Source organism: Malaclemys terrapin, chromosome 1 (genome assembly GCF_027887155.1).
Source record: "Malaclemys terrapin pileata isolate rMalTer1 chromosome 1, rMalTer1.hap1, whole genome shotgun sequence".
Taxonomy (NCBI): Eukaryota; Metazoa; Chordata; order Testudines; family Emydidae; genus Malaclemys; species Malaclemys terrapin.
Genome location: NC_071505.1, coordinates 113,498,369 through 113,525,002, shown reverse-complemented (window position 1 = coordinate 113,525,002; position 26,634 = coordinate 113,498,369). Strand labels below are relative to the sequence as shown.

The 26,634-nt window shown below is 42.0% G+C and overlaps 1 protein-coding gene across 3 annotated transcripts in view; it reads left to right on the top strand.

Moving 5' to 3' along the window:
• The first annotated feature begins 3,217 nt into the window (after positions 1–3,217).
• The window catches only part of RERG (RAS like estrogen regulated growth inhibitor), a 110,799-nt gene continuing 87,382 nt past the window's right edge, over positions 3,218–26,634 (top strand). The window contains exons 1-2 of one of the 3 annotated variants that reach the window (XM_054036039.1): positions 3,218–3,321; positions 6,237–6,410. In XM_054036039.1, coding sequence (XP_053892014.1) covers positions 6,350–6,410 — 61 coding nt within the window. In that variant the 5' untranslated portion in view covers positions 3,218–3,321; positions 6,237–6,349. Of the gene's footprint in view, positions 3,403–3,828; positions 3,910–6,236; positions 6,411–26,634 lie in introns of those variants that run through there. The other 2 variants (XM_054036030.1, XM_054036048.1) reach the window with 2 other exon arrangements.

Here is a 26,634-nt window from a genome sequence, read left to right as displayed (position 1 = left end):
GGGATTGCTTGCCTGGCTGGAGCTATAGGTTAGGTGACATAGGAGCCTAAATCCTATTTTCAAAAGCATTTAAGTGCAATGTTACCTGCCAAGGGGAGCAAGGAGACCTGCACCAAAGGTGAAATCAATGGAAAAGCTCCTGCTGATTTCAGTGGGGTCAGGATTTCACCCACAATCAAACACAGGATAAGCCATGCTGGATCAGATTACGGGTACAGTAAGCCTGGCTTCCTGTTTCCGGCATTGGCCTATACCTCTACTCTTTGATGATGGCAAGGGAAGAAGGACTCCTGCTCATCTTGAATATAGTCTATGCAGGGTTGTTCATGAATGAAAGAAATTCCTTCCTGTTCCCCACAGTGATCAGCTTATGACCAGGAGCATGAGATTTAATTACCCTTACTACTGTAGCTTGCACTGCTACAAAATTGGTAATTTGGTGGTCAAGAAATTACCCATTGGTTTGTCAATCCTGCCATAGCATCTAACTCAATGACCCCCCTGCAGTGTGAATTCCACAGACGCAGAACCCAAATGCCAGCCCTTGAAACTGACAAATACGTCCCCATATGTAAAACAGAAACGCACCAGTTACTCGCACAGGAGAATGGAAAAGCCAGTTTATCTAAATTATGTAAACCAAACGTTGAGAGAAGGTTTAAAGCCTCAGCAGTTATTTTTAACAAGTAAAATATAAACTGCAACACAGCTTTAAAATCTGCCTTTGAATTATCTGCCTTTGTACGATAAGCAGCCGAGCTATTTTAAGAGCTGATCCTGAGAAGGAGCTGCGTGTCCGCTGCTCCCATTGAACACAGCAGAGTTGTGGGTGCTCAGTCCCTCTCAGGATTAGGCCCTGCAAGCCTCGGCCTCCTAATTCTCTAGTGTGCTCTTATTATTCTACATGAGAGAGACTTGAATCATTGTGGAAGAGTTGAATGTGAAGTTAATTTGTATTTAACTTCTGCTCACTAAGAAGAGGGAGATGATTGCCTTTACTGCCATTTTATCTCACTTATTTGCATTAGAGATGAGTTGGAACCAGAACACAGGAGCAACACCCACTGATCTTTGAGGACCTTTTACCTCTGGTTTACAGCTGTTACTAAGGTATCCCTGTATCAATGGACAAGTCAGTAAAAAGGGAGATAGATGTGATCCAGTGGATAGAACCTTTGTCTTAAGATTTAGAGACCTGGATTCTATTCCTAGCTCTGGCCCTAGCCTAAAAGATGGCCTTGAATAAGCCCCTTTGCCTCAATTTCCCCTCTGTAACACATAAGATGAATGACGCTTACCTCCTTTGTAAAATACTTTGGGATTGATAGAGGAAAATTACATAAAAACTAGATATTGTTTACAGCCCAGGAAAGAAGGTGGCTGTAGCAGCCTTAACACTGTTTTATTGTTAGGCTAGAGAGGGCAGGCAAAAGCTAGTTCCCTATTCCACATTTCTAGAACTTGACGAGGCACAGATGAATGCTTGTGAACAGTGCTGAACGAAACGGGTGAAAAAACAAACATCCAGAAACTTTGGGTTACATTTCTTAGTTCATTTTGTAAGAGTTTTTTCTTTTCTTTTAACCCCTGGAATGTTGACCTTTGCAAAACGTGGAGGGACTGGATTATTCATAGCTGAGTGGGTGAAATCTCAAAAGCCCTTTTTTCATGTGTGCAAAAAATTCACCCTGGACACAGGAGGAGGAGGATGACAACCATGGTGTAGTTTTCCCGCCTACACCAAAGCCAGGTGGTCTTCTAGTGGAGTAAGTACAGGGCTGGGAGATTGAGAGTTCAACCCTACCACTGACTGACCTTCATGTCTTGCACCTTAGAAAAACAAACACTCTTAGCAGGTGTCATTATCTTCATTTAACAGTGGGGAAAAACAGAGACTAAGAGAAGGTAAGTGACTTGCCAAATGTCACAAACAATTCAGTGGCTCAGTTTGTAAGGAAGGGCTGTGTTCTGGATATTCTTAAATTGGACACAGCTAAAACCTAAGGGGCCACATTCCTCCCTGGTCTAACTCCATCAGATCTACACCAGACAGGAATTTGGCCCAAGATATCTAATATGCAGCAAATCAAGTCATATGATTTAGCATAGAAGGACTACAGGCCAGATTTACAAACGTTTACTATCAGGTGCTGTACTTACTACTGTGAGTAGTCCCATTAGGAATGATCTTGTAAACACTTATGACTAACTTTACTAACATGAGTTAGCCCCATTGTCCACCCTTTGATTACAAGGTCACATGTTTATTTTCAGGGACTACTCCTGGTAGTAAACACTGCTCCTGGTAGTAAGTAGTTGTAGGATCAGGTTCTATGAAAGTAAGCCCTTACTGCAACACACCTTCTTTTTCTTTAATTGGATAGTTGTGGTCCCTAGCCAGATTGAAAGGGAAAAAAGTGTAGACAACACCACTGGATGCTAGAGCTTTGTTATTACATAGGGTCTGATTTTCAGAGGTACTGAGAACCCACAGCTGCCACGTCAATGGTCCTGTAAATCAGAACCTTAGTGTGCCCAAACTTGAACGCAGCTTGAAATTCCTTATCTAGCAACACATGGAGTGATTGTAACTTTTCTCCTTAAGGTCTGGTTCCTGGTCCTACTGAAGGCAATGATCAGACTCCCATTTGACTTCATTCCATGGAAGCTCAACCCAGAGAACTAAAGTTTACTGCTTTCGCCCTGGCAGACATTTAAATTCATTAAAGTCTCTGGACTGAGTTTCTTTTAAGGCAGAAACCCTTTCTATCGTTTCCATTTCTGGCCGGTGCAGACATTCACGGCATTTCCTCCCTCGTGGTTCTCCCACTTGGGTTAGGCGTTTAGTCACAGTTCCCACTACCAGCCCATGAACCAGCCCCTCGCACATTTCCTTGCACACCACGCCTTGTTCCGCTCAAGCCAGCATCTTGGTTTCATTTGATCGTGTAGGCACGGTTCCGATGCTACACGTTTAGAAGGGGGGAGTCTCCATTTCACCTGCCCCGGTGCTGTAGATTAAACGCCTCATGCTCACAACCTTTCACACACCCCTTATCCTTCAATGCTGGTCCCGCTGCCTGCCCAGCTGTCTCGCTGCAGCCCATTCCGCGCCCTAGCGCCGGAGCACCTGCAGGGGGCGCCAGAGGGCTTTCCTGCGACTGCCGTAGCCGGTAGGAGAAGGCAGCAGCGGAGAGCTGGTCCTGGGGCTGTGTGAAGTCTCCGCATTCTGCGGCAGAGGGACTAGACCGGGGGGAGAAAGGAGACTACGGGCAACCCACGATGGCTGAGGTCGGCTTCCTTCTCTGATCACACAGCTAGGTGAGCCGGCCAGCAACAAAGACCAGGGTTGAATTCCCGGCCTCCCAAGTCACTCTCGTGCTGCTTTACTGGTGCGGAGAGGTGAGTTTGATGCACGAAGAGGCATCTGGCTGAATAGGGCTAGAGCGCACATAGCCAGGGGCTACTGCAGCAAGAGAGGGACCCTGGCGAAGCCAGCCGCTATCTTTGTGCTTTGCCAAGAGCAACAAATAAGCTCCTTGTTACCGGGTTATCGCTTCGGCGATGCCCCAAATCGGGCAGAGCTAGAACAGGATGGGCTTCCTGGGATCATCTCCGGATTCTGCATGGGAAGATATTAGGGGAGACACCTCTACTTCTGGGGTTCCCTCCTGGCTGTTAATTTTAACAAGAGTAGCAAGGTGGCAAGCACATTGGAGGCTTGTCTATCTGCCCAGCAGTGGGGGAGGATTCCTTCAGCCCTTTCATTAGGAAAGCAAAATATTACCTGTTGCACTGTGTTATTTAATCTGTGACAGCAGTGGGCTTGGAGCAGCGATCTGTAATTATTTCAGGGACTGTCTTGATGTGCTCATCACATATGGAAAGCCAAACATTTGCAAGCTGAAGGTGAGAAAACTAGAGAGAACCAAAAAGTATCCCTTAGATCACATTGTTGCTCTATATGCCTCTCAGCTCTTTTGCTATGATAACGACACTGAGGCAGAGACCTACGGAAAATCGGAAGAGAAATTAATGTGTGAACTAGTATTTGTTTATTAAAGTGGGGATGGCAGTTGTGTGGTTGACTTAAACCAAATATACCCTTTTTATTTTAATGCATGGGCCTGATTGAGAAGGGAATCTTTGCTCATAGTTTTTTTAAGACGTTCTTGGTGACAAACCAGCATTCATACTTTTTTCAATGACATTTGAGTATGAAAATGAATATTGGATTTCTTTTGGAGCCAGAGTACACCCAGTAGTATGTCAATCTTTACTTAGAGAGAGTATGTTTTATAGCAACACGTTGTCTTGTTTTCTCTTTTGCTCTGATATAGAAATATGGGGTTCAGATTCTCAACTCAGTTGCTGTAGTGTAAATAAGGAACAAATCAAGCTGATGGAGTTACTCCAGATATAGACCAGATTGGCATCTAGCCCAGGTGTTTTAGAGGAAGGTGGCATGTAAATATAGAAAAGGGACACTTGCAACCCTCTAATTTACAGTGTGCATTTATGGTCATCCAGAAATAAGCATCCATTTCTTTAAACAGTAAGGGTCAGATTCTCAGTGTAAATTGACATAACTCTATTGACTTCAGAGCTACTCCAGTTCACACCAGGTGAGAATCTGGCCCAAGCTGCAAGACGGTTTTTAGGGTTGTCAGCAGTTATGTGTATTAGAAACCCCCAAGAGCCATTAAAACTAGGGATTATATAGTACAGATTGATTTAAGTACTTTCTTCTGCCAGCATACTATAGCATTTTTCATTTCCTATCTAAAGCTGAAAGTGAGAGGAATGTATTGGCTGCATCACATTTATGCCTTTCTTCCATGAGCGGAACTGGAGTAAGAAAAGCAAATCTTGCTACAGATGATTTTACATGACTCGCTTTTGACAAAGCATGCCACTGTGACTTTATTAGGTTAGAAATTGGAAGGCAAATGTATGCATTTTTTGGAGTTAAAGTCCTGTCTCTCTTCTGGTAGATGAAACAATTCATAAAAGCTTTTGCCTTTCTAAATACTTGTACGGGATGAATATGATTTGCCATTTACTCCTCTGCAAAATAAACCAGAAGAATGAAATTTCAAAAATATATTCATATCCTTCTCTAAATAAAGCACATTGGACAAGATTTGTGCAACATATTGTATTCTGGAGAAAATTTAATAAAACATTATTTTATTTCACAAAGTTGCTTGAAATGTGTTATTGCTTTCGTGTGGGTAATGCTAATGTAGCAATTAATATATATGATATTTATGATTAAAATAATCTTATGTCTTTCTATAGAAATATTGGCAAACCTTTCTAACAAACAGAGATTGGTATTTTTTGTGAAACATGCTGTGTACAGAAGTAAAATTATACTATGGTGTAATTGGTGAGATGAATTATCCACACTAAATGGTAGTATGGGTACAATACTAATCATCTATAGTGCCTTCGTCCATAGATTTCAAAACAGTTTACAGAGGAAAGTAAATTTAGTTATCCTTAAATTCACAGATGGGAAAATTGAGGCAGAGAGCAAGGTGACATAACACGCTGAAAGTCATACAGCAGGGCAATAGAGGTAGTAGGAACATTCTTATGTGGTCTTTAAAAATATATAAAGAGAAACTTCAGTGTCCCTTTCTAGCCTATGCTTTTCTGAATATTTACGTCTGAGCTGAGTCATCTTACACAAAGAACATCAAGGAACTTTGTGTAAAGGTTCTGTTTACTGGAATGGGCAAAGTGCAAATATTTAGAACTGTTGAAGACTTTTAAGTAACTGCTGCTGAGTAATTGGGGCTTTGAAATAATTGAGGGTTTGGGAAAGGGAAAGGGAGTTCAACTATCTGCAAATAGATTAATGAATACTTATGGTTTTTAAATATATTCTGTAAAAGAAAATTCATTAAAGTTAGTTTGGCCAAAAGTAGTAACTTAATATAAACTATCCCAGCTGGCTTAAAAAAAAAGTAAGAGGGAACCTTATATGGCATTATGAGCTGAGCGCTGAAGATTATTGAATAAGAACCTTTGTTCAACAAAGTGTAACGGGGCATGTCTCAACAGCTGAGCTAGAAAACTAATGTGATATATATTCTACATGAATGGTGACAAACACCAAAGGTGTCAGTATTGTTACCTCCGTGTTTGAGGATATTAGCATATGGTTTAAATAAAGAAATATTTAGGAAGAGACTTTCTGCCTACTCACTGTATTACACCGCTTTAAGGTTCTGTGCAGAAGTCACAATGACGTGGTGAAGCTGAAGACGGGACCTGGGAACCTTCCGTCTGCTCAATTTTGGGTAATCCAGTGAATTCTCCAGCGTTCCATTTTCCCACCATGGCTAAAAGTGCAGAAGTGAAGCTGGCGATCTTTGGTCGAGCTGGCGTGGGGAAGTCAGGTATATTTGTTGTCTGTTTTTCTTCTGTCTTTGATCAGGTGGCTTTTTCCTCACTCTGTCCAGTGTTCTCAAAATGAGCCTTTGTGTATGCAAAAGACTGCTGGGCCTTCCTCTGATTTTATCTATATCAGCGTGAATCATGCAGAGTGTCAGAGAAGCCAGTAGGGTGATGTGGGTGTAAAGCTGGTGTCAGAGAGATCAGCATCAGGCCCCTAATTTTTAATTTAGCTTTCCACGCCATTTTTCATGCTCTAGGCTCTGCAAATAAAAGGAATAGTATAACAATGGAAGTGGGATCAGGCCTACTGTTTGAAGTCAATGCCAAGACTCCTATTGATTTCTGTGGAGATAGAGATGGACTAGCATTGTTTAATTTGTCCCTACATAGCTTGCTTATTATCTTTTAGTTCCCTATACAAAAGGAGGTCAGAGCCCAGGTAGAATAATGCACTTGTCCTGAGCAGTATTGAGTGCTGCAGTGCCTATTGATTCCAGTGGGGATTTCTGGTGCTTAGCAACTCACAGGATCACACCCTAGGAAAGTGCACTGGAAGCGATGTGGAGCTAACAACCAGTTGTGTGATATCCCAGCAGTTTTCACAGGATTCTAAAGAGAAGTGGAAGGACCAAATCAGATCAGGGTGACTTTTTGGATGACCCAGTTTTGCCCTGTTTTGAGGAGGATAAAGCAACAACTGACTTTATTCACAACATCACCATTTTGGCCTCCTGCAGGGTGGAGAGGAAACAGCTGGCATCTGTTTTACATAGAATATCCCTCCTTGTTGCTTCCACTTAAAATTAGCTTTGAATGAGCAAGTTAAAAAAAATTAGGCTCAGGGGAGTCACAGAACTCCCACCCACTTCAGCGCCCAGGGAATGACTGAGCCCTTTAGTGAGCTGCTGGCCAAATTCACCTGCCAACTCCATTGGTGTGCCCAGTGAAACAAACCCCCATCAGCAAGTGACAATCTCAGTAGAAAACAAAAGTTTAGACACACCCACCCCTTTTCTACTGATCTATTCATTCCAGGCTCGATTTTCTCACTATTGTCTGGGATTTTGACATCAGAAGGTTTACATAAGATGCACCATTTGTACTTAGAGCAGTACAATGGTGCATTTGTAGAAACAAGTACTGACTGGTAAGTGATATGAGGTGCACATGCTACCTTGAGTAGCACTGTAGTCTTGCAGTTACTTGATGACTTTAAGACCACCTTAATATACACTTCAGACAATAGGACCAGAAGGCAAGGCCTAATTTACCTCCTGTGGCAGTTTGGGACCTTGCAAAATATAAAACTGGCCTCCACAGGTACCATGTATTGTAGCTGTTTGTTTGAAGTGTGAGCAACATGAAGTTACAGTGTGTGCTTTTAAGAACATAGGGCTAGATACTCAGCTGTTGAAAATCAGTGCAGTTCCATGGAAGTGTATTTTAGTTGATAGCAACTGAGGATCAGGCCTATAAACATTATTATTGTTTAGTTAATTTGGACCCAAGTGTGTTTATTCAGAAAATATTGTACCAGGAAAATATCAGTGAAATAGCTCACTTCCATCAGCCTACAAAGGAAGAGTGTACATGGGACAGAGGACATTATAGCGATCATATCACAAAGGAAATACAAATTGAATCATATCTACTTACATAACGTATTTAAAAGGGTGCTCTTAAGATTAAAAACAAAGATTTAAATTGCCTTATCTATGTTATAATGCCACAGACTGTTAACTGGAAGTACCGTAATGAATCTGCCTTTACTTTCTACCATTTATCCTATTTAAGATTTGGAAGTCAGTTTGGACAGTGAAATAAGGCCAGTTAGTTTCACTTTTTGTTTGTAGTCAAACTCTGTTTATGGTTGTGGTTGCCTAGCACAATGCTTTGGTTGGATTCAGAATAATGAAGGAAAATCTCCCTCCCAAGTGTCCCCTATCCCAAAAAGTTTTTTCGGCAAAATTAACCTCCCTCCACACACACAAAATATTTCTCTTCATATGAGGTTTCGTAACTTTTATTTAAAAAAAGAGACTTTAAAAGTTCAATCAAAAGTAATCAGCAGTGTCCTTCGTAAGAACATCCAGCATGCGAGCGGTACAGTTTTCACATTTGGTCTTCCCTTTATGGCCTTCACTACACTAAGGTTTTCTGGCAATTATTCCCCACTGTGCTAATATCAGGACACTAGCAATACTGAGACTGTTATTATGGATCAACTATGAGCAGGATGAGACACAAAATAGTCCCCAGAGCAAACTGTTGTGGACAGAGAGGCCCAGTGCTAGGCTGTAATAGATGCTGCCTCTAAGTGGCTTTTTTGTGAGAGAGATGTAGATTCTTGAGAGTGTCCATATAATTTTCCATCAAGATATGTGTCCAGTTTATGATATGTAGTGTGTGAAATCCTGGTTTCTCTGAATGTACAGTACTAGACTTGACTAAGCCAGACAGCTGGAAGTTAAGCCAAGTTCTAAAAGCCAGAACATGACTCAAGACACCGGAGAGGACTAGCTGCATATGAAGAAGGAAATACATGTGGCAATAAATAAGACTGTTGTGATTACCAGAGAGTCATTCCAAAATAAGGTCACTGGCTTTCTCTCTTTTTTGGCTCATCCTCATTTAACGAGACAGGGCAAGGCATTAGATTCTAGTCTGGCTTAAGCCTTTATTGGCTTCCCTCCCTAAAAGCAGAACATTTGTGAAGTTACAGAAGCATATTGTAATGTCCTGGAAAGATTCCCCTCCCAATTCTTGATCAGGGTTTGGGAATGATCGAAGCTGAGGTAGCCATAAAGAATTTTTTGCAAAAGAAATAGTGTGTGCTGGGACAGGATGCTTTGGGAATTTTAGTCTTCCATCATGCAACAGTGAAGCCAATGGGAGTTTTACCATTTTCGTTACTGGCAGTAGGATCAGGGCTTTAGTCTGATCTACGTAGTAGTCCACTTAATAGGATGTGTTCAGTAAGACTTCCTATTCTTTCCTTCAGTATATTAATTCAAGGCTCTCAGAAAGGTGGGATGGAGCATGAGTGATGAAGTCTGAAAGAGCTAAAGCCAGATTAAAACAAACTTCTACACTTGCTGCTACTTGTCAGGTTTCCTTGCCCTTAGGTTTTCTAGGCTAGAGGGTTTTTTGTTTGTTTTAAATGGTTACATAAAATCTGTTCTCAGTCATAGCCACTATTTACTTATCATCCTACCAGATTAAGGCCAGTAGATTTAATTGCTAATCTACCTCACCTATTTTATTTTCCTCTCTAGATATAAGCCCTTCAAAGATAGAGGACCAAATCTACTCGCACAGGTGTAAATCAAGAGTACTTCCACTGAAGCTAAGAAGGTTACTTCAGAATTACTGAGCAATAAATGAGCATTTGGTGCACGGTCTCTCTCTCTTGTGCAAGTTAAACCAGTGGAAGTGTTCCAATGCACGAACACACCACGAGCTGCATTCTCCATTCTGCTAAGGCCAGTTTGCACTGCATAAACAATGCACAGTGGCCTTAAACTGGCTGCAGGTAATGGATAGAGAATTCCTTCTGAGCAGCAGAACTGTTTGCTGTCTCCTGTGTCACTCACGCCCCACCCCTACTTAAGGGGAAGAAAGGAAGTGGCATTTCAAAGGGGCATGGCACAGCTCTACTCTACCCAGTCCTCCACTGGTGTAAATTAGGGTGCACTTGCACTGGAGCCAGGCAGCCCTGAATGAGAATGGCCACCAGCTCTCTATGTCCTCCCCCTCCACAATGTGTTGGATGGAATGGAGAATTAAAGCTCACAATAGTTTAAACTAGGGCTGTCAAGCGATTAAAAAATTAATCATGATTAATCGTGCTGTTAAACAATAATACTATTTATATAAATATTGTTGGATGTTTTCCACATTTTCAAATATATTGGTTGGTTTCAATTACAACAAAGAATACAAAATGTACGGTGCTCACTTTATATTTATTTTTATTATAAATATTTGCACTGTAAAAATAAAAGAAAGGTTTATACAATTTGAAGAGAAACTTTTCAATTCACTTTCTACAAGTACTGTAGTGCAATCTCTTTATCATGAAATTTGAATTTATTAGTGTAGAATGATGTACAAAAAAACCTGCATTAAAAATAAAACAATGTAAAACTTTAGAGCCTACAAGTCCATTCAGTCCTACTTCTTGTTCAGCCAATTGCTAAGACAAACAAGTTTGGTTACAATTTGCAGGAGATAATGCTGCCCACTTCTTGTTTACGTCACCTGAGAGTGAGAACAGGCGTTCACATGGCACTGTTGTAGCCGGCGTTGCAAGATATTTACGTGCCAAATCCGCTAAAGATTCATATGTCCCTTCATGTTTTAACCACCATTCCAGAGGACATGTGTCCATGCTGATGATGGGTTCTGCTCAATAACAATCCAAAGCAGTGCATACCAAAGCATGTTCATTTTCATCATCTGAGTCAGATGCCACCAGCAGAAGATTGATTTTCTTTTTTGGTGGTGCAGGTTCTGTGGTTTCTGCATCGGAGTGTTGCTCTTTTAAGACTTCTGAAAACATGCTCCACACCTTGTCCCTCTCAGATTTTAGAAGGCACTTCAGATTCTTACATCTTGGCACTTCAGATTTTTACATCGAGTGCTGTAGCTATCTTTAGAAATGTCACATTGGTACCTTCTTTGTGTTTTGTCAAATCTGCTGTGAAAGTGTTCTTAAAATGAACAACATGTGCTGGGTCATCATCTGAGACTGCTATAACATGAAATATATGGCAGAATGTGGGTAAAACAGAGCTGAAGACATACAGTTCTCCCCCAAGGAGTTCAGTCACAAAGTTAATTAACGCATTTTTTTTTAACAAGCATCATCAGTATGGAAGCACGTCCTCTGGAATGGTGGCCAAAGCATGAAGGGGCATATGAATGTTTAGCATATTTGGCATATGGTAAATACCTTGCAATGCTGGCTACAAAAGTGCCATGCGAACGCCTGTTCTCACTTTTTGGTGACATTGTAAATAAGAAGCAGGCAGCAGTATCTCCCATAAATGTAAACAAACTTATTTGTCTTAGCAATTGACTGAACAAGAAGTAGGACTGAGTGGACTTGTAGGGTCTAAAGTTTTACATTGTTTTGTTTTTGAGTGCAGTTATGTAACAAAAAAAAATCTATATTTGTAAATTGGACTTTCACGATAAAGAGATTGCACTACAGTACTTGTACGAGATGAACTGAAAAATACTATTTCTTTTATCATTTTTACAGTGCAAATATTTGTAATAAATTGAGCACTGTACACTTTATATTATGTGTTATAATTGAAATCAATATATTTGAAAATGTAGAAAAATGTCCAAAATATTTAATAAATTTCAATGGGTATTTTATTGTTTAACAGTGTGATTAATTTCGATTAATTTTTTTGAGTTAATCGCGTGAGTTAACTGCAATTAATCGACCGCCCTAGTTTACACGGTGCTGTTCAAATCACTGTTCAGTTTGATTTTACACCTTCATTCCTATTCCACAGAGAGCTGGGATTTCATAATGCAAGTGGCTATTTTAAAACTCTGTGGTATTAACAGCCATTAAAGAAAGTCACAAAGGTCTGATCCCCCAATGGTTGCAACGAAGGTCTGCAATACATGCATGGGTGGGGGGGGAAAGAAAGGCTGGAGAAGAATGACCTGTATGGAAGGGGAAGAGCATGAATATGTGTGTGTGTGAGAGAGAGAAAAGAATGGGTGGAAGCATTGAAATGGTTGAAGTCCTTTCCAGCTCCCAATATAATTGGCCTTTAAATACAATGTTCAAAATACAGTATCTATGCCTCGGAGACTTTTTTTATTTTGACCTCGGAATGATTAGTGTCCAGCTAAGGTATGTGCAAGCCTAGCTTCCAAAAGCCAATATAGCTTTTACTGTGTAAGGCCCCATCTCAGTGTGGCAGATTGCAGGGTTTTGCACTGGCAAATAGAGCACTTCTAGGTCACCAGGATGAAGAGTTATTTCTGCTGACTCCTGCTGGCAAATGGCTCCCATCAGTTTCAAGCCAGAATGGAAGAAACTGCCTGAGAGAAAGGTAGTTAGGGATACAGGAGCCCTGCAGAGAAAATGCTAGGAATAGCCATGCTCAGGCGAAAAGCCTAGCCAAAGGTTGTGGAATTTTGTTGTGGCTATTTAAGTGAACAGCAAAGGCAAACCCCAGGAAAGGCCATGATTCAGCAAAGGCTTATGCACTTGGTTAGCTTTGCACACTGTGACTGGAAGGGCATAAAGTTAAGCACATGCATAAGTTTGGACCATATCCAGCATCTGCTTATGCTGTGTTTGGAGCAGTGTCAGAACTGCACATGTGATGGAACCCTATGCTACATTGACCCTACTGACTGCAGCGTGCAGACCCAGGTCAGCATATGGCCCTTGTTCAGTGATCACTTTGTTGCAAGAGATCTGCTTTATTCTGTGTTCAGTTTCAACGGGCTGTATATAACAGGAGCTTCACAGCGCCCCAGCCAGACTATGTTTGGGAAGCTCAACCCTTAAAGGCATAGTCCCCAATACTACAACCATGATAATCAAAGCAAAGCTGTGTGAAAAATGAAATGGATGAATCTGGGCTTTTTTCTGAGAGATGTGGTGGTGGTCTGAGGAGATCCTTTTTGGCCGTGTGATTTGTGCATGTTTTAAGTTTTATCAAAAGGGAGATACTTTTACATTTGCCAAAAAAACCTGAGTGAACAAAAATAATCTCTTCACTAGAGCCAGTCAAAAACAAGAGGGCAGGCAGGGAATCCACTAAATTTGTTTATTTGTGTGTGGGGAGGCGGAAGGGGGGGTTATGAAATTTTACAAGGTGCTGAACACACAAGCATCTGGTGGAATCACACGCGAACAACAGAAATGTCGTAAACCAATTCCCTTTTTGTGCCCAGTATATAATTAAGTACAGAATAGAGACGCAGTACAATGCAGTACAATTTTTTTTTTTTTGCATAGCACTTTTCATCCAAGTCTATAGGATAAAATGTTTGTTGTAGAACTGGTTGGAAAATGGTGGGGCACACATAAAATTTTCCCATTTATATTTTTGAAGTCTCAAATTTAAAAACATTTCAGCCAGCTCTGGTTTGGTATGCTACAAAGTTCAATCTTAAAGACTGGATGGCAACAAGTTACTGAACTCAAAACTAGAGTAATTGGGTGAAGTTCTACATCCTGTGTTATACAGGATGTTGGACGACATGATCTAAACATCCCATCTGGTCCAAACATTTTTGAATCTATGGATGAAATAATAGCAGGGGAGGAAACCAAGTGGTTGAGGCAGGAGACAAAAATATATGTTCAGACAAGATTTTAAATGTACAATGGGAAACTCTTGTAGATGATCCAGATAGATGGAGCTTCAGAGGAGAGGGCTGTCATACCAGTTGTGGCCAGATTGTATGAATTCAGCAGAGAGAGGGGAAGGTGATGCTAGACATAGTTGCAACACCAGGGAAGGGTGTAGAGAGACAATGTATGGAGGCAGGCTAGAACGAGTCCATAGAGAGTTGTAGACACAAGAAGGCAAGCTTTGAACCAAGTTCTACGCCCTCCCCACTCATTTTAAACTTTAACTCCAACTCCTTTTTTCCAGAGCTGCACACACAGTTACCAAAGATGTCTCTTTACAAGTGATTTTCAGCCTCACAATGCACATTCTTATGCTCCCACCCCCTTTCTTTTACCATTTTTAGTTCAGTGTATTTACTAGGAAATGTCAAATTCTTCTTCAACAGCAATTACTCATCTAGTTATCAGTTCTGTCAGGGGGAAAATCCTCATCACACAAAAGCTTTAAAGTCAGGGCAAGTTACCATAACAGGTTACTTCAGAAGTCCAGAAAATGGGATGGAATTTCATGGTGGTACAATGGGTCAACTGCTTTCATTATTTATCTAAAGACACTCTTATTATAGTGCTTGTTACAGAATCAGCTGTATTAGTTTTTCCTAACATGCACTGTATTCATTTTTCCTAATGTGGTGCTGGTGAAATATTATTATTTTTCCATATTAAACAACTCCTGCCTCTTCTGTCCTCTGGTTTTATGCCTTGGATGAGAGGATGTGCTTATCAGAGGGTCCTGTGTACACATGTTTAACTTTTGTGTATTACTAGGAATAGTATGGTAGCCAGTGCAAGGAGAAGGGAACGGGAACGGGCCTCTGGCCATGCCCCCAGGCTACTCAAACACGTTCCTTTTTGATGTACGTCATGCTCTAACCTGTGATATGACTCTTCTGCACCCTTCATCTGGGGTGCAATTGATCCCTTTGCATAGGGCCAACCCAGGCCCTACGCACCAATTAAGCCCCTGAAGTAGATCAGTTTCATCCATGAAAAGCATGTACAGGGATTCTGGCCACTCTTTATCCCCTGCTCACTACCCTCTGCACTCTTGCTCGTGAGCAGCCAGCGTCAGAGCAGACAAAGTTTCTTTTCTTGTGAGTATGTTTGACATTACATCCTCCTCCTCCCAGCTAACACAAATCAAGGCGTAACTAATGCAGGAATTTGCTAGCCTAAAACCAAAGATGTTCATAAGTCTTATCCCTCCTCTCAACTTCATCTTCTTTACTGTCACTTGCATCTATTCTACCTGCATCTCCTCAGAGCAGCTGGTGACAGCTGTCAGAATTAAGTCTTGTTCTGCCGTTTTTGGTGTCTGTTTAGGTTGTACTAAATATAATCTGCTGCTTGACCACTGGGGAAAGGATGCCAGACTCCAAGGTTTGTATATACCGCACTGCTCTCTTAACATACACAAACAAACCACAGTGCTTGGCTTGGTGAGATGGGGACCTTGATTGTTTTTGGCCTCCAGGAATTACTGCAAAAGATCAGCAAAGCCTCCTCATGGGGTGGTCAGAGGACTCACTTGCCAGGTTACCATAAAACAGTATACAGTATTTTACCACTAACTGCATGGTAACTACCTGAATGTATCATTCAGTATTTCTTCTGGGTAATTACAAATGCTGGTTTTAGGATTTGGGTCTCCCCCAGAGAGGTTAATCTCATTCCCTAATCCCACCCTGAGTGCTTGCAGTTCCTACCTTCCCCTTGTTTCCCCATGTCCGTTCATGTATGTGTCTCTCTGCCCCAGTTTTCCACCACCTTCCCCCCCAACTGATCAGCTCCCATTTCTGGTCTTCCGCCTTCATCCACTTGCTCTGTAAGGCTCCACAGCCATCCGCTGAACCTCTTCCTTCATTCACAGCTGCCTCTTTAGCCTCCCCATTCAGATTAAGAGAGCTGACAGCTGGTGGTGTGGAATGGCACATAGTAGCCCCTCACAAGACACTCATGCTGTCCTAGCAACTAGGATCCAGATTTGGATTTGTGGGTGCTCAGAACCTCTCAAAAATCAGGCCCATTGGTTGCCTGGAGACAGTTTCTTGCTGGGTGGGGTTAAAAAGGGCAGCAACACATCTGTTTACATTGTGCAATGTTTTTAGCTCAGGCAGCCCAAGCTGGGGAGTGAACATAAGGGCTCACTCCTCAGCTGTAAGCTGCATGCCATTAAGTCAGCATTCTTGCATATCATTAATAGACTCCTGCAAAGCATTCCACTGCTGTGGTGATGAGGCTAATGTAAGAATGTGATTAGACTGTAAGTGAGCATCCCCTGATGTAACTTATCACCTGATTTGCAGAGTTGCTGAACTCCAAGTCAGTGGGAGCTGATGGGCATCCAACACTATTGCACATCAAGTCAGTAGAGTACATGCTTTGGATAGAAAGGATAGGATTATAATGAGAAAAAACAACCTTATCATTCCCTATATTTCCACACCCACTGCCCCCACTTCACTCCTGTTGGTCGCTTTTTCTTCTACATCTTCCCCTTTTGTCCTCATTGGGGCCTGATCCAAAGCCCAGGAGAAAGACTCCCATTGACTTCAATGCTCTTTGGATCAAGCCTTCAGTGCCAGTTACTTTCACACCAGTGTGTAGCTTATACAGTTTATGTCACCTCTAAATTGCTCTGTTTGATCTAGTATTTCCTTCCATTTGCCCAAGATTATACCAAATATTGCTTTAACTGAGTCACTCCTTTTTTGAAATACAGAAGAATGAAAAGAAAAAGGAGAGATCATTCTCCTTTTCATAATTCTGTATGCACACAAAACACACACAGACACACATATGTATTTTGAATGGGTGGAGTACTGTTATGATTCTTGTGTTCCCCAGTATATACACACCAGTCCCTTTGCTTGGAGTTACTGTCTGGTAGCTTTTATTATTGTTTCAAATGCATTTACCCTGTAAATTTTGTGAAATGCTGCATATTATGGTGGTAACTCCATAAATTAAATAACTCGTGATCATTACCATTGTATACTCTATACCTGCAGGCCAAAAGATAACGGTGAGAGATATGAAACCCAGGAAAAAGATGCAACGGATATATTAAACATATGTGCAGCTTTAAAGTTGAAAGTAGAAAAAAAAAAAGCCGTACAAATTGGCCTGAGTGGCAGATCAGATTTCCAGACACGTTAGATGTAGTTGGGAGTGCCGCAAAATGAGAGTGTGATGAAATCACCACCTTGGTTTCAAGAGACCATGAAATCCTTGATGCTCACAGGTCAGAAAGCTGCTTCCATGCAGGAGTTTGCAGAAAGGAAGTTGTGGATATGTAACAGAAACAGCTTGTGTCAGAGGTGCATTAAATAGCTGGAAATGTTTATATAATGGTGCATGAAAACCTTTCAAGTTGGAAGGAAGCAACTGGTCCGGAGAGTGCAGGATTTGCTACACTAAAAAATGATGAACATATTTAGTGTTTACACTGTGGGTTACATTTCCGAAGTGCAGTGGTAACATTAATCCGCCACTAAGACACTCCTGTGAGGTAGGTCAATTAGTGGAATTATCCCCACTTTACAGAGGTGGAAACTGAAGCAATGGGAGAAGGTGCCCAGTTTGCTCAAGGCCACACAGTGAGTCAGTGGAACTATCAGGAGTCTGTTCAGGAGTTCCTGATGCCCAGTTCCATGTTTATTCCTCTTGGTAAAATCCTTCTCCTGAGAATGCCCGAAGCCAGTTGTATAGGGTTCTGTGTGACGGTGAATCCTGGGTGGTGATGTACACTTGAGGAGGTTTAGAAGCTTTCCAAGTGAACTTCAATAATATCTATTCTGTGCTGTAACATGTGGGAAAAAGCAAAAGCAAAGTGAGTTATTTATTTGTTCACTGGAAGAACACTGCAGCCTATCAACAGGAATACATTTGGGAGTCATCCCAGAAGAATGCATAGTCTGTCACCCATGGATAGATTAAAAAAATCCCCACAAAAATGGGGCACCACATTGCAGTGCCAAGGAAAATACTGTGTTAGAGTTCTGCAGTAACACACTCGAAACTATTGCTTAACCCCTGATTGTACATTAGTGGTTGCTGCATTCTGGCGTTGGCCAGATGCCAAGCTCAATTCCTACATTAAACCATTTTGAACTTGTGAGCATCAGAATGAATTTGTCCCATGAGTTCACGTCTGACATACCTGTTTCCAGACAAACAAATCTCCTGAAATTTTATTTTAAATTAAGAAAAGATTGATCTACAGCTACTGGGACCATTGTAATTCACAAGAGATGGAAGGGAAGTGGGGAAAAAAGAGTCACTTCAGTGAAACTATGTACACCAGCTGAGGTTCTGGCCCAGGAAACTCTTGGTAAAGCTGGGAATAGAAGCCAGATTTCCTGCCTCCCAGTACTGTGCGTTAGGCACACCACAGTCTTTCCCCATGCCATTATGGGTGCTGGAGAAGAGCTCTTCTTGACTTCAGAGGGCAATTAACTTATTCCCTAAGGCACAAGGAACGACAGCGCTTGTAACTTGTAGTAAGTGGTAACTGCAGGTGCTGTTCTTATTTATAGCTAATCCTTTTATTATTTAAGTCTACTACTCTATTTTGTCTTACGCTTAAAAAGGCTAAATCAGGAGCACAGCATGCTTCCACTTTGGACAGATATGTAACTCTGGAAGCAGCCCTGATGCCAGAAAGGAGTTGCTGGAGAAGTGGAGGGAAAGGCAGCAAGATGTGATTGAATCCAAGATAGTCAACCTGCTATATTTTAAACCTTATACTGTTTTTTAAAAAAAAAACAACTTCATGCTCTACTGAGGATATTTTGGCCACAGGACTGTAGCAAACCTGGGGCTCTGACTGTACATTAGCCAGGATAGATTTGCCATGGAGGAAGACGGTGGAAATTGAGTAGAAAAACACCAGTTCTTGAACCTATAAGGGTGAAAAATATGGATAGATGTTCTCCTGGGCTTAAGGAGAGAGCATTCATTTTCAAACTGAAGCGGAAAGACTTGAAAAGCACTGATCTTCAACACTGATCCAGGCTCATTTTTCAAATTGAGAGGAACAGAGCAGCCAATATTTTGGAAGGGAGAAGGAGAAGTAGTTGGGGCCCACTGATGTGGGCAAAATCTTCCTCTGTTCATATCTAGGCAATGCTCCAATTGAAATGAATGCAAGTGTTACCCAAGTAAGGTGGTAAAGATTTGGTCCCTCCCAATTCCCTATCTACCATAACATAAATTCTTTGTAGAACAGGTACATAGACAGAAATAAGAGGCAGGGGATGAGTCCCTTAATCTCAGGTGAATGTTCCTGAGAGCTACTTTTTTAACAATGTAACTAGGAGGCTCACAATCTGGCTCAGACCATCTGCCCCCTGGCATCTCCATATAATCCAGTGTCACTTCTGTAGTATTTCTGGGACATTCTTTTCCCATTCCTATGGAGACTGTCCCCTAGTGTAGACATACCACCTAGATTGCAAATTCTCTGGGGAAGGGTCTGTTTTCTCTGTTACTGATCCGTACAGTGCTTAACACAATGGCACCCTGATCTTTGATCAAGATTTCTAAGCACTATCACAATATATAGTAATAGGGTTTTACACAGAGTCCAGTGCATGTTTGGGGAGTCCTTTGGGAGTTGAGTCAGTACTTTGGGAATACTTGTGCAGTATGAACATCATTAACAAGCCTTGTATAGTTATCACCTCACTATAGAATCTCAGTGCTATGATGTAAGGAATCACGAAGTACTTCTATTTCCCTTCTGTTTGGGAAAACAAGCATGCTTTATAGATTCATAATTTTTAAGGTAAGAAGGGACCATGATGATTGTCTAGTCTTGGGGTTCTCACAACAAATTTTTGGTGGCCTCAGAGTGCAGCCACCAACACTTGCTGGTGGCCGCACTGACACTTTTTCCTAAAATTATTTATTTTTCCTAAATTAATAAAGTAATATGCACATATTTATATGTCCAAATCATTGTAATTTATTTATGTAAGGTTTTGGGCTTTTTTTTGCAGACTCAATAATAAAAATCATGCACAGTTCTCTCTACTGGACCTAACAGAATAGAAACACAAATAAGGTGCTTTGCATGTTCTTGTCTTTTTTTTTTTTATTGTTTCTTTTGCTTTTTTGATAAAAGTGGTTGTACAACAATTCTGAAGTAAATTTAAAAATGCTTTGACATACTAGAAGTCTAAATAATAATGAAAAACATCCGGGTGACTTGTTTCTGGGGAGAGGAGGGGAGGTACGGCTCTGGCTGCAGCTGGCCCAGGGCTCCTCGGGCAGGTGGCGGGGCTCTGGCCAGCCCTGAGCATCTCAGGACGAGGGTGGAGGGGCAGGCGCTCCAGGCTTCAGCCAGTCCAGGGCTCCTCTGGGCAGGTGTGTGTGTACGCTTGTGGGGGAGAGCGGGGGGTGCTTGGGACTTCTCCAGGTGGAGGGCTTGTGGCTTCAGCTACAGGGAGGGCAGGGGGTCTTGGGGCTCTGGCTGCCGGGGTTGGGGGTAGGCAGAGAGGGTGGAGTCAGGGGCTACCCTCCCCAAAGGGGAGCTCCACCCACTGCCCATGTGCCCGCTGCCTCCTGAACCCCCCGCCCACCCGCAGCTCGCCTCCTGCATCCCTCCTCAGTCCCCCACCTGCTGCCCACCACCGCTCGCCTCCTCACTCCCCTGCCCCAGACACCCCTGTGCCCGCAGCAAGAACCCCCACTTGCTGGTGGCTCACCTCCTTACTCTCCCGCCAAGCTCCCCCACTGCTTGCCTCCTCCCCGCACCTTAATGCTTAAGCATTGTGTCCCCCACCTGTCTATCCAGAGAGGCAGCGCATGCAGCATTTACAGTGTTCCCTCTGTTTCCCAGCCACATGTGGAATGAATTTTGTTATGTGCACCAATATGGAGGTAATGTGTGGTGGTGGTGGCGCCGAGGGGTTCAAACTGTGGGAGGGGGCTCAGGGTTGGGGCAGAAGGTTGGGGTGCAGGGGTGTGAGGTTCCAGCTGGGGGTGCAGGCTCTGGGGTGGGGCTGGGGATGAGGGGTTTGGGGTGCAGAAGGGTGCTCCAGATCTATGGCAGGGAAGACTCCCCCCAGCTCTCTCTCCCCACAGCAGCAACTGGGCTGGAGGGCAGAGGCATCTGTCCCCATCACAGCAGCTCTTTTTGCCCCAGCAGGTCCGGGCTGGGGCTTGGCTCAGGAGGGGGAGGGGCATCCGGGCAGGTTCCCTGAGCACCTGCGCGATGCTAAAAAGGTTGCTATGCGGCCGCACAGCTTACAGGCAACTTGGAGGGGCTGATGCTTCATCCCCTCGCCCAGGAAACTGCAGTGGCTGCAGGGAAACCCCCTGGTGGATGCATATGGCCACGGTGGCTGTATTTGAGAAACAGTGGTCTATCTGTCCTCCTGCATAGCACAGGCCACAGAATTATAGGGGGAGGGAGTCTATTACTGTGCATGTTTCGATGCGAAAAGCTCAATAAAATGAATTTACAAGAAGAATACCACCCACAAGGTACAGTAGTCTATAAAATTGTGGCAGGAACAGCTTCTTAAGGAGTTAGCAGATTTACTGTGCATCAAAACAATCATCAGCACCCAGTGTATGTGGAATACTGTATCTCCCTCATTAACTGAGATGACGTAATAGGAGTGCATTGCAGTTAGCACGTTCCTGCTATTTATCAATGTCTGGAATGAGTTTAGAGGAGTTTATCCTCCCCACAAGCCTGTTTTTTTCCACCAGAAGATTTACATTGTGATCCTGTGTAGTAGATGTTCAACAGTTTCATTACAGCATGTTTGAGTCACATAATTTTCAGCAGTGGAAGCAGAAACAATCTAAGTATTATTTGTGGTACCTTAACGTCACTCTCTTACTGCTACAGTGGGAGAAATGACTTGCTGCGTAGAGGACAAAGAGATACACGGGAGTGAATGATTTTCAAGGCTAAGTTAAAATAGTCTGTTAACACTCTGATGCTACTTTTAGGCTTTGCGCAAAGAGGCTTCTGACATTTGTGCCATACAAAAGGTTGGAAAAATAGTGATGGCTGTTGGGTTCTCAGAACAAGGCTTTAGCAGATACGTTCATAATTAAAGCATCCTGAAGCTGGATTTTGTTGTGGCATCTATTCATACCGTAGGCTGCTGCTACATAAGAAGACTCTTTTGTCCTGTGGGGGTGGGAGGCAGAGAGGATTAAGAAGGGGTCTTTATGGTATCCAGTGTGGGCAGGTTGACTTCATGTATTGAGAGAAATGAACTAGCTGTGTAATTGCTAGACAGCTGTGCTTACTTTGTTATTTTTGGTACTTTAGGTGTATAGACTATTAGATGCAATTGTTCTTGGTTGTATAGCATCTTGATTTTTAAAAAAATATATCTCTTATGGGGATATAAAGCATTTTGCAACAGTCATTCCGAAGTGCTTGTATCAAAGGCATCCTCAGATCCCAGGTGACAGACCAAGGCAGCAACCTACCTCTGATTAATACCCAAAAGGGCATGGGATTTACTAGTATGAACCTTCCATCCCTGTTCTGGTGGAACACTACTGCATAACCTCGTGTAGGTCTGGAACATAGGTTTACATTTCATAATCCCTGATTAGAAGTTCCCAGGTGGGGTGGGGCAGGATAATCTGGTTAAGGCACTGGACTGCAACCTAGGAGATCTGGGTTTGATTCCTTCCTCACTCATGGAAGCAATGCCTTGCAGTCTCTATACTTCGGTTCCCCAGTTGTAAAGGGGTGTTGTGAGGATATTTATATCAATATTTGGAGCTTCTCAGACACTAATGTGATGGAGAACATGTAAGTAGGGTAAGACCTGCAACTTGTCTTGCACTTACCATACAGTTGGTGCTTAACAAATAATGACCACTATGGATATTTGGGTCCTTGCTTCTCCAAAATTGGATAAGAACTGCTGGGATAAGCCATGTGTGCTAAAAGCATCTTGGAGGGAGGGAGAAGGATAGGGATATGAAACTCCCATGTGTTGATGGAGGCATTATGCCTCAAGAAGAGTTCAGTAAGCCTGGACAGAGCTGATCTTTGCTACTCCTTTACAAGGATGTCACCAATGCTCCCCTTAAGACACAGTCATCTTGGCCGTCTGCCCAGATGAAGTAGGACTATGGCTTTGTGCCCAGCTCAAGGCCAGCAATAGTTCAGCCCCAGATGATCATAGAGGAAGTGAGGAATGGAAGTGGTATGATGCCATTTAATCTATCCCTAGGGAATCAATGCAGGATTGTATAGCAGTACTCACCCATATTTTGGCCATCCATTTTTAAAGTTACATATAGAATTTCTATTCCCCTTGGGATACTATTCCCTAGCTAATAACTCTCTCCCCTACAGGAATTCTATGGCCTGTATTATGCAGCAGGACAGCAGACAGGATGATCAAAGATTTTTAAAGTCACAAGGGCCACTCTTAATCTAATAGACCTCAGTTTGAGGAAGTGTTTCATGATCTCACTTTTCCTGTTGCTTAATTTCAGTTTTTTACTCATGATCATATTCCCTTGGATTCCACTCTGAACAATTCCTTTCCCTTTGTGGAGTTTACACCCTTCACATACGTAGAGACTGTTATCATTTTTGGGACAAAGGTTTTTTCCATAATGTGATTATAACATCTTTTAAATTTGTTATTCTCTAAATAACAAAATATTAAAGATGATTCCTGTAAAATGAATGTGAAAGAAATGCATTCAACTTTATAGCATGAACTTATATGCATTAGTTCCATCAAATTTTTGATTGTGCTGCAGCTACATTTAATAAAACAATCATACAAACCCTGATTCTCATGAGTAGTTCCATTGAAATCAATGGAATGACTTGTGTGGCTAAGGCCTATTTGCATGAGTAGTAATTGACAAAACTGGGCTCTGAAATGGGAGACAGGTGCAAGCTCTTCTGTAGAACTACCCTAAGCTCAGCCACTGAAACCCTTTGGAAAGATGTAGTACTTTCTGCAAACTCATGCTACCAAGTGGATCTTGTTAGTTTTAATCAGGATATGAGATGGAGTTGTCCTGGAACAAAGGGAACTATGGGTTCAGATAGAAGAGGTCTTACAGGGGAAAGTCCAGGAACAGCCAAGCTTGGGGAGAAAGTCTGAAGATTTGTTGTTATTTCATTTGCCAATAAAGCTAAATCCCCAAAAAGTGACAAGTCTGTATAAGTCTTTGGAGCTAGAGGGGAACTTCACCTGTTTATTTATAAAGCTGAAGGCATTAGTTATGGGAAAGTACAGCACTGATGGGTAGAGTAATGGGTGAAATTAAACAAAAGCTACACCAAATATTTGCATCTTGCATTGTTTCCTGAAATTCACTAGACGCAAACTGTAGTGAGCAAGAAGGAGGCTTTTTGGGTGATAAATTCATTCAAACGGACGGGAATCAATACTGGTCAGTGCAACTACTTCTGTGCTGCCATATTCCTTTGTAGAACTAATGATCCATTAGGAAGTTCTTGGTTCAGTGGAGCTGTTCCTTGGTCAGGTACAGCACTGGAGGTTTTGAAAAGATATGGTTTAAAAAATTCATTCCGCCACAGGGCTGAAAAAAGGTGAAGTTCAAGTCATTTCTTATTTGATTATGAACAAGTTTGCTTAGCCCTATTTCTTTAGGGCAAGCAATAAGTTTTTTTCTTGTTCATTTTCTGTGACAGATCTGTGATTTACAAGGAGAGTCTTTCCACCACACAGATACTATTTTCAGCTTCTTCTCTGCATTGCCAGTGTTACATTTTCCCAGCAATATTTCCACAATTGAAAGGGATTGATAAACATCTGGGGTCTGACCCAAAGCCCACTGAAGTCAAGGGAAAGAATCTTTGGGCTTGGGGGCAGATCCATGGAAAGAAAAGAAAACTCACTTGTTCTTTGGGCTCAATCCCACCATTTCTCTGTGGGAGTTCTGCCGCTCATTACTGGAAGCTGAACTGAATTCTGGTGACAGGAGTTCCATGCACAGCGTGTTATCAGGGTCAGTCCCGTAGAAAGTAACTTATGATAAAAAGTTAGATAGTAATAAGTTCAAGATAACATCATTTTAAAACAAACTTTCTAATTGGATTGCAGTAGACTGTTGAAGCAAAGGATCTGTTCTCTGTCTTACAATACATGTTACAGCACAGAGTATGAGAGTTCAAACTATTTGGGGGGCATTCTACAAACCCCCAAAACACACACACACTTGTCACCTGAAAAGCTAAATGTCTGACTTCCTATCTGTACCCCACTGCCAGCCCACATCAGTAATAGAACCTGAGCATGTTAATTTATCCTACTGAATATCCTTGTGAGATAGGGAGTACTATCATCCCATTTTACAGAAGGGAAATTTAGGCACTAGGTGACTGACCTCATATCACAAAAGTTTATAGAGCTGAAAACGCAGATCTCCTGATTCACAATCCCAAGACCATTCTTCCTCAGTAAGCAATTTGATTCAGATAGTCACTTGTAATTAGGTTCTAGGGGGAGATTTTTCAAAGACTTAAGTACTATAGGGAGACTTATCATGCACCTAATAGCCTCACCTCTTAGGGTGAAGCAAAGACCTGTTAAGACACAACCGGTTATCGCAGAAGCAGAAAACACATATCGCCAGTATCATTCTTGTATGTGGATTCTCATTTGGAATGTTGACAGTCAGCAGTGATATGGTGTTTCTGGTCCTGTTTCACAAATGCTACTATATGATCAAGAGAGAGGTGATTTGTTTAGAGGTTTGTGCCATTCATATAATGAGCTGATAGTGTTCGTTATCACAACACAGGGCACCAGGGTCAACTTTGAAACAACAGCCACAAAATGTGCTATTTACACTTAGGATGAATGTCTATTAGAAAATGAAATATGGGAGCCACATAGACTTTATTTATCCAATCTGTCACACTAACCCTCAGTCTTCAGCACTATTGGTGGAGCTGGTACCACCACCTTTAATTAAGGTTGCCTAAATAAAGCAAATAGCAATTTTTTCAGTTTCCTGGCCATACCAAAGGGGGAAAAAATGTTTCCGGTCAAAGCAAAAGGAAATTGTTTTGGTGAAATGAAAAGTCAAAGTATCTATTTTCAGTTCAATTGAAGCACATTGTTTGCGTTTAAAAGGTTTATTATTTAAAATAAAATTGAAGTGACTTGTGAAGCAAAGTAATTTTGAATTTAAAGAAATCAAAATGTTTCATTTTAAACAATGAAACAAAACTTTTCAAGTTTTTGGGGGATTGTTTTTCTTTGTTTATTTTTTTCCCTGACCAAGACAATTCAGTGAATTCAAACACAAATTCATGAAATGTTTCAATTGACCCAAAGCTGTAGTTCACTGCATGGACATTGCTTTGCTCGATATAACTTACATCACTCAAGAGGGGGTGACTTTTTCACAATCCCAGCGACCAAGTTACATTGACTTAAGCAATAGTGTAGACAAGCCCTAAATGCCCAAGTCACTTCTGAAAATGAGACTTAGAAGCCTAAGTCACTTAGCTGCTTTTGAAAATTTTACCCCACAACTGACTCCACATGGGCTGGATGGAGGCTAAACCAGCCTCCAGCACACCTGGGGTGCTCCTCTCTGGGATTGGATTGAAAGATGATGGCAGAGGAAGCTTCCATTGACTGTCCATGCTGTTTGGATAAACAGAGGGCTTCAGTCTGCAAGGCTCTCAAGCCAGCCAGCACTTTTCACAAGTACTAAAAATAAACTAAACACTAAGATGAGGTTTCTCTCTTTTCAGTCAAAAAATTTTAGCTCACAAATCCAAGTAGAACTTGCTTTTTTGGCCGTTGTGAAGGTGACTTCATACTCGCTGCATTTGGCGT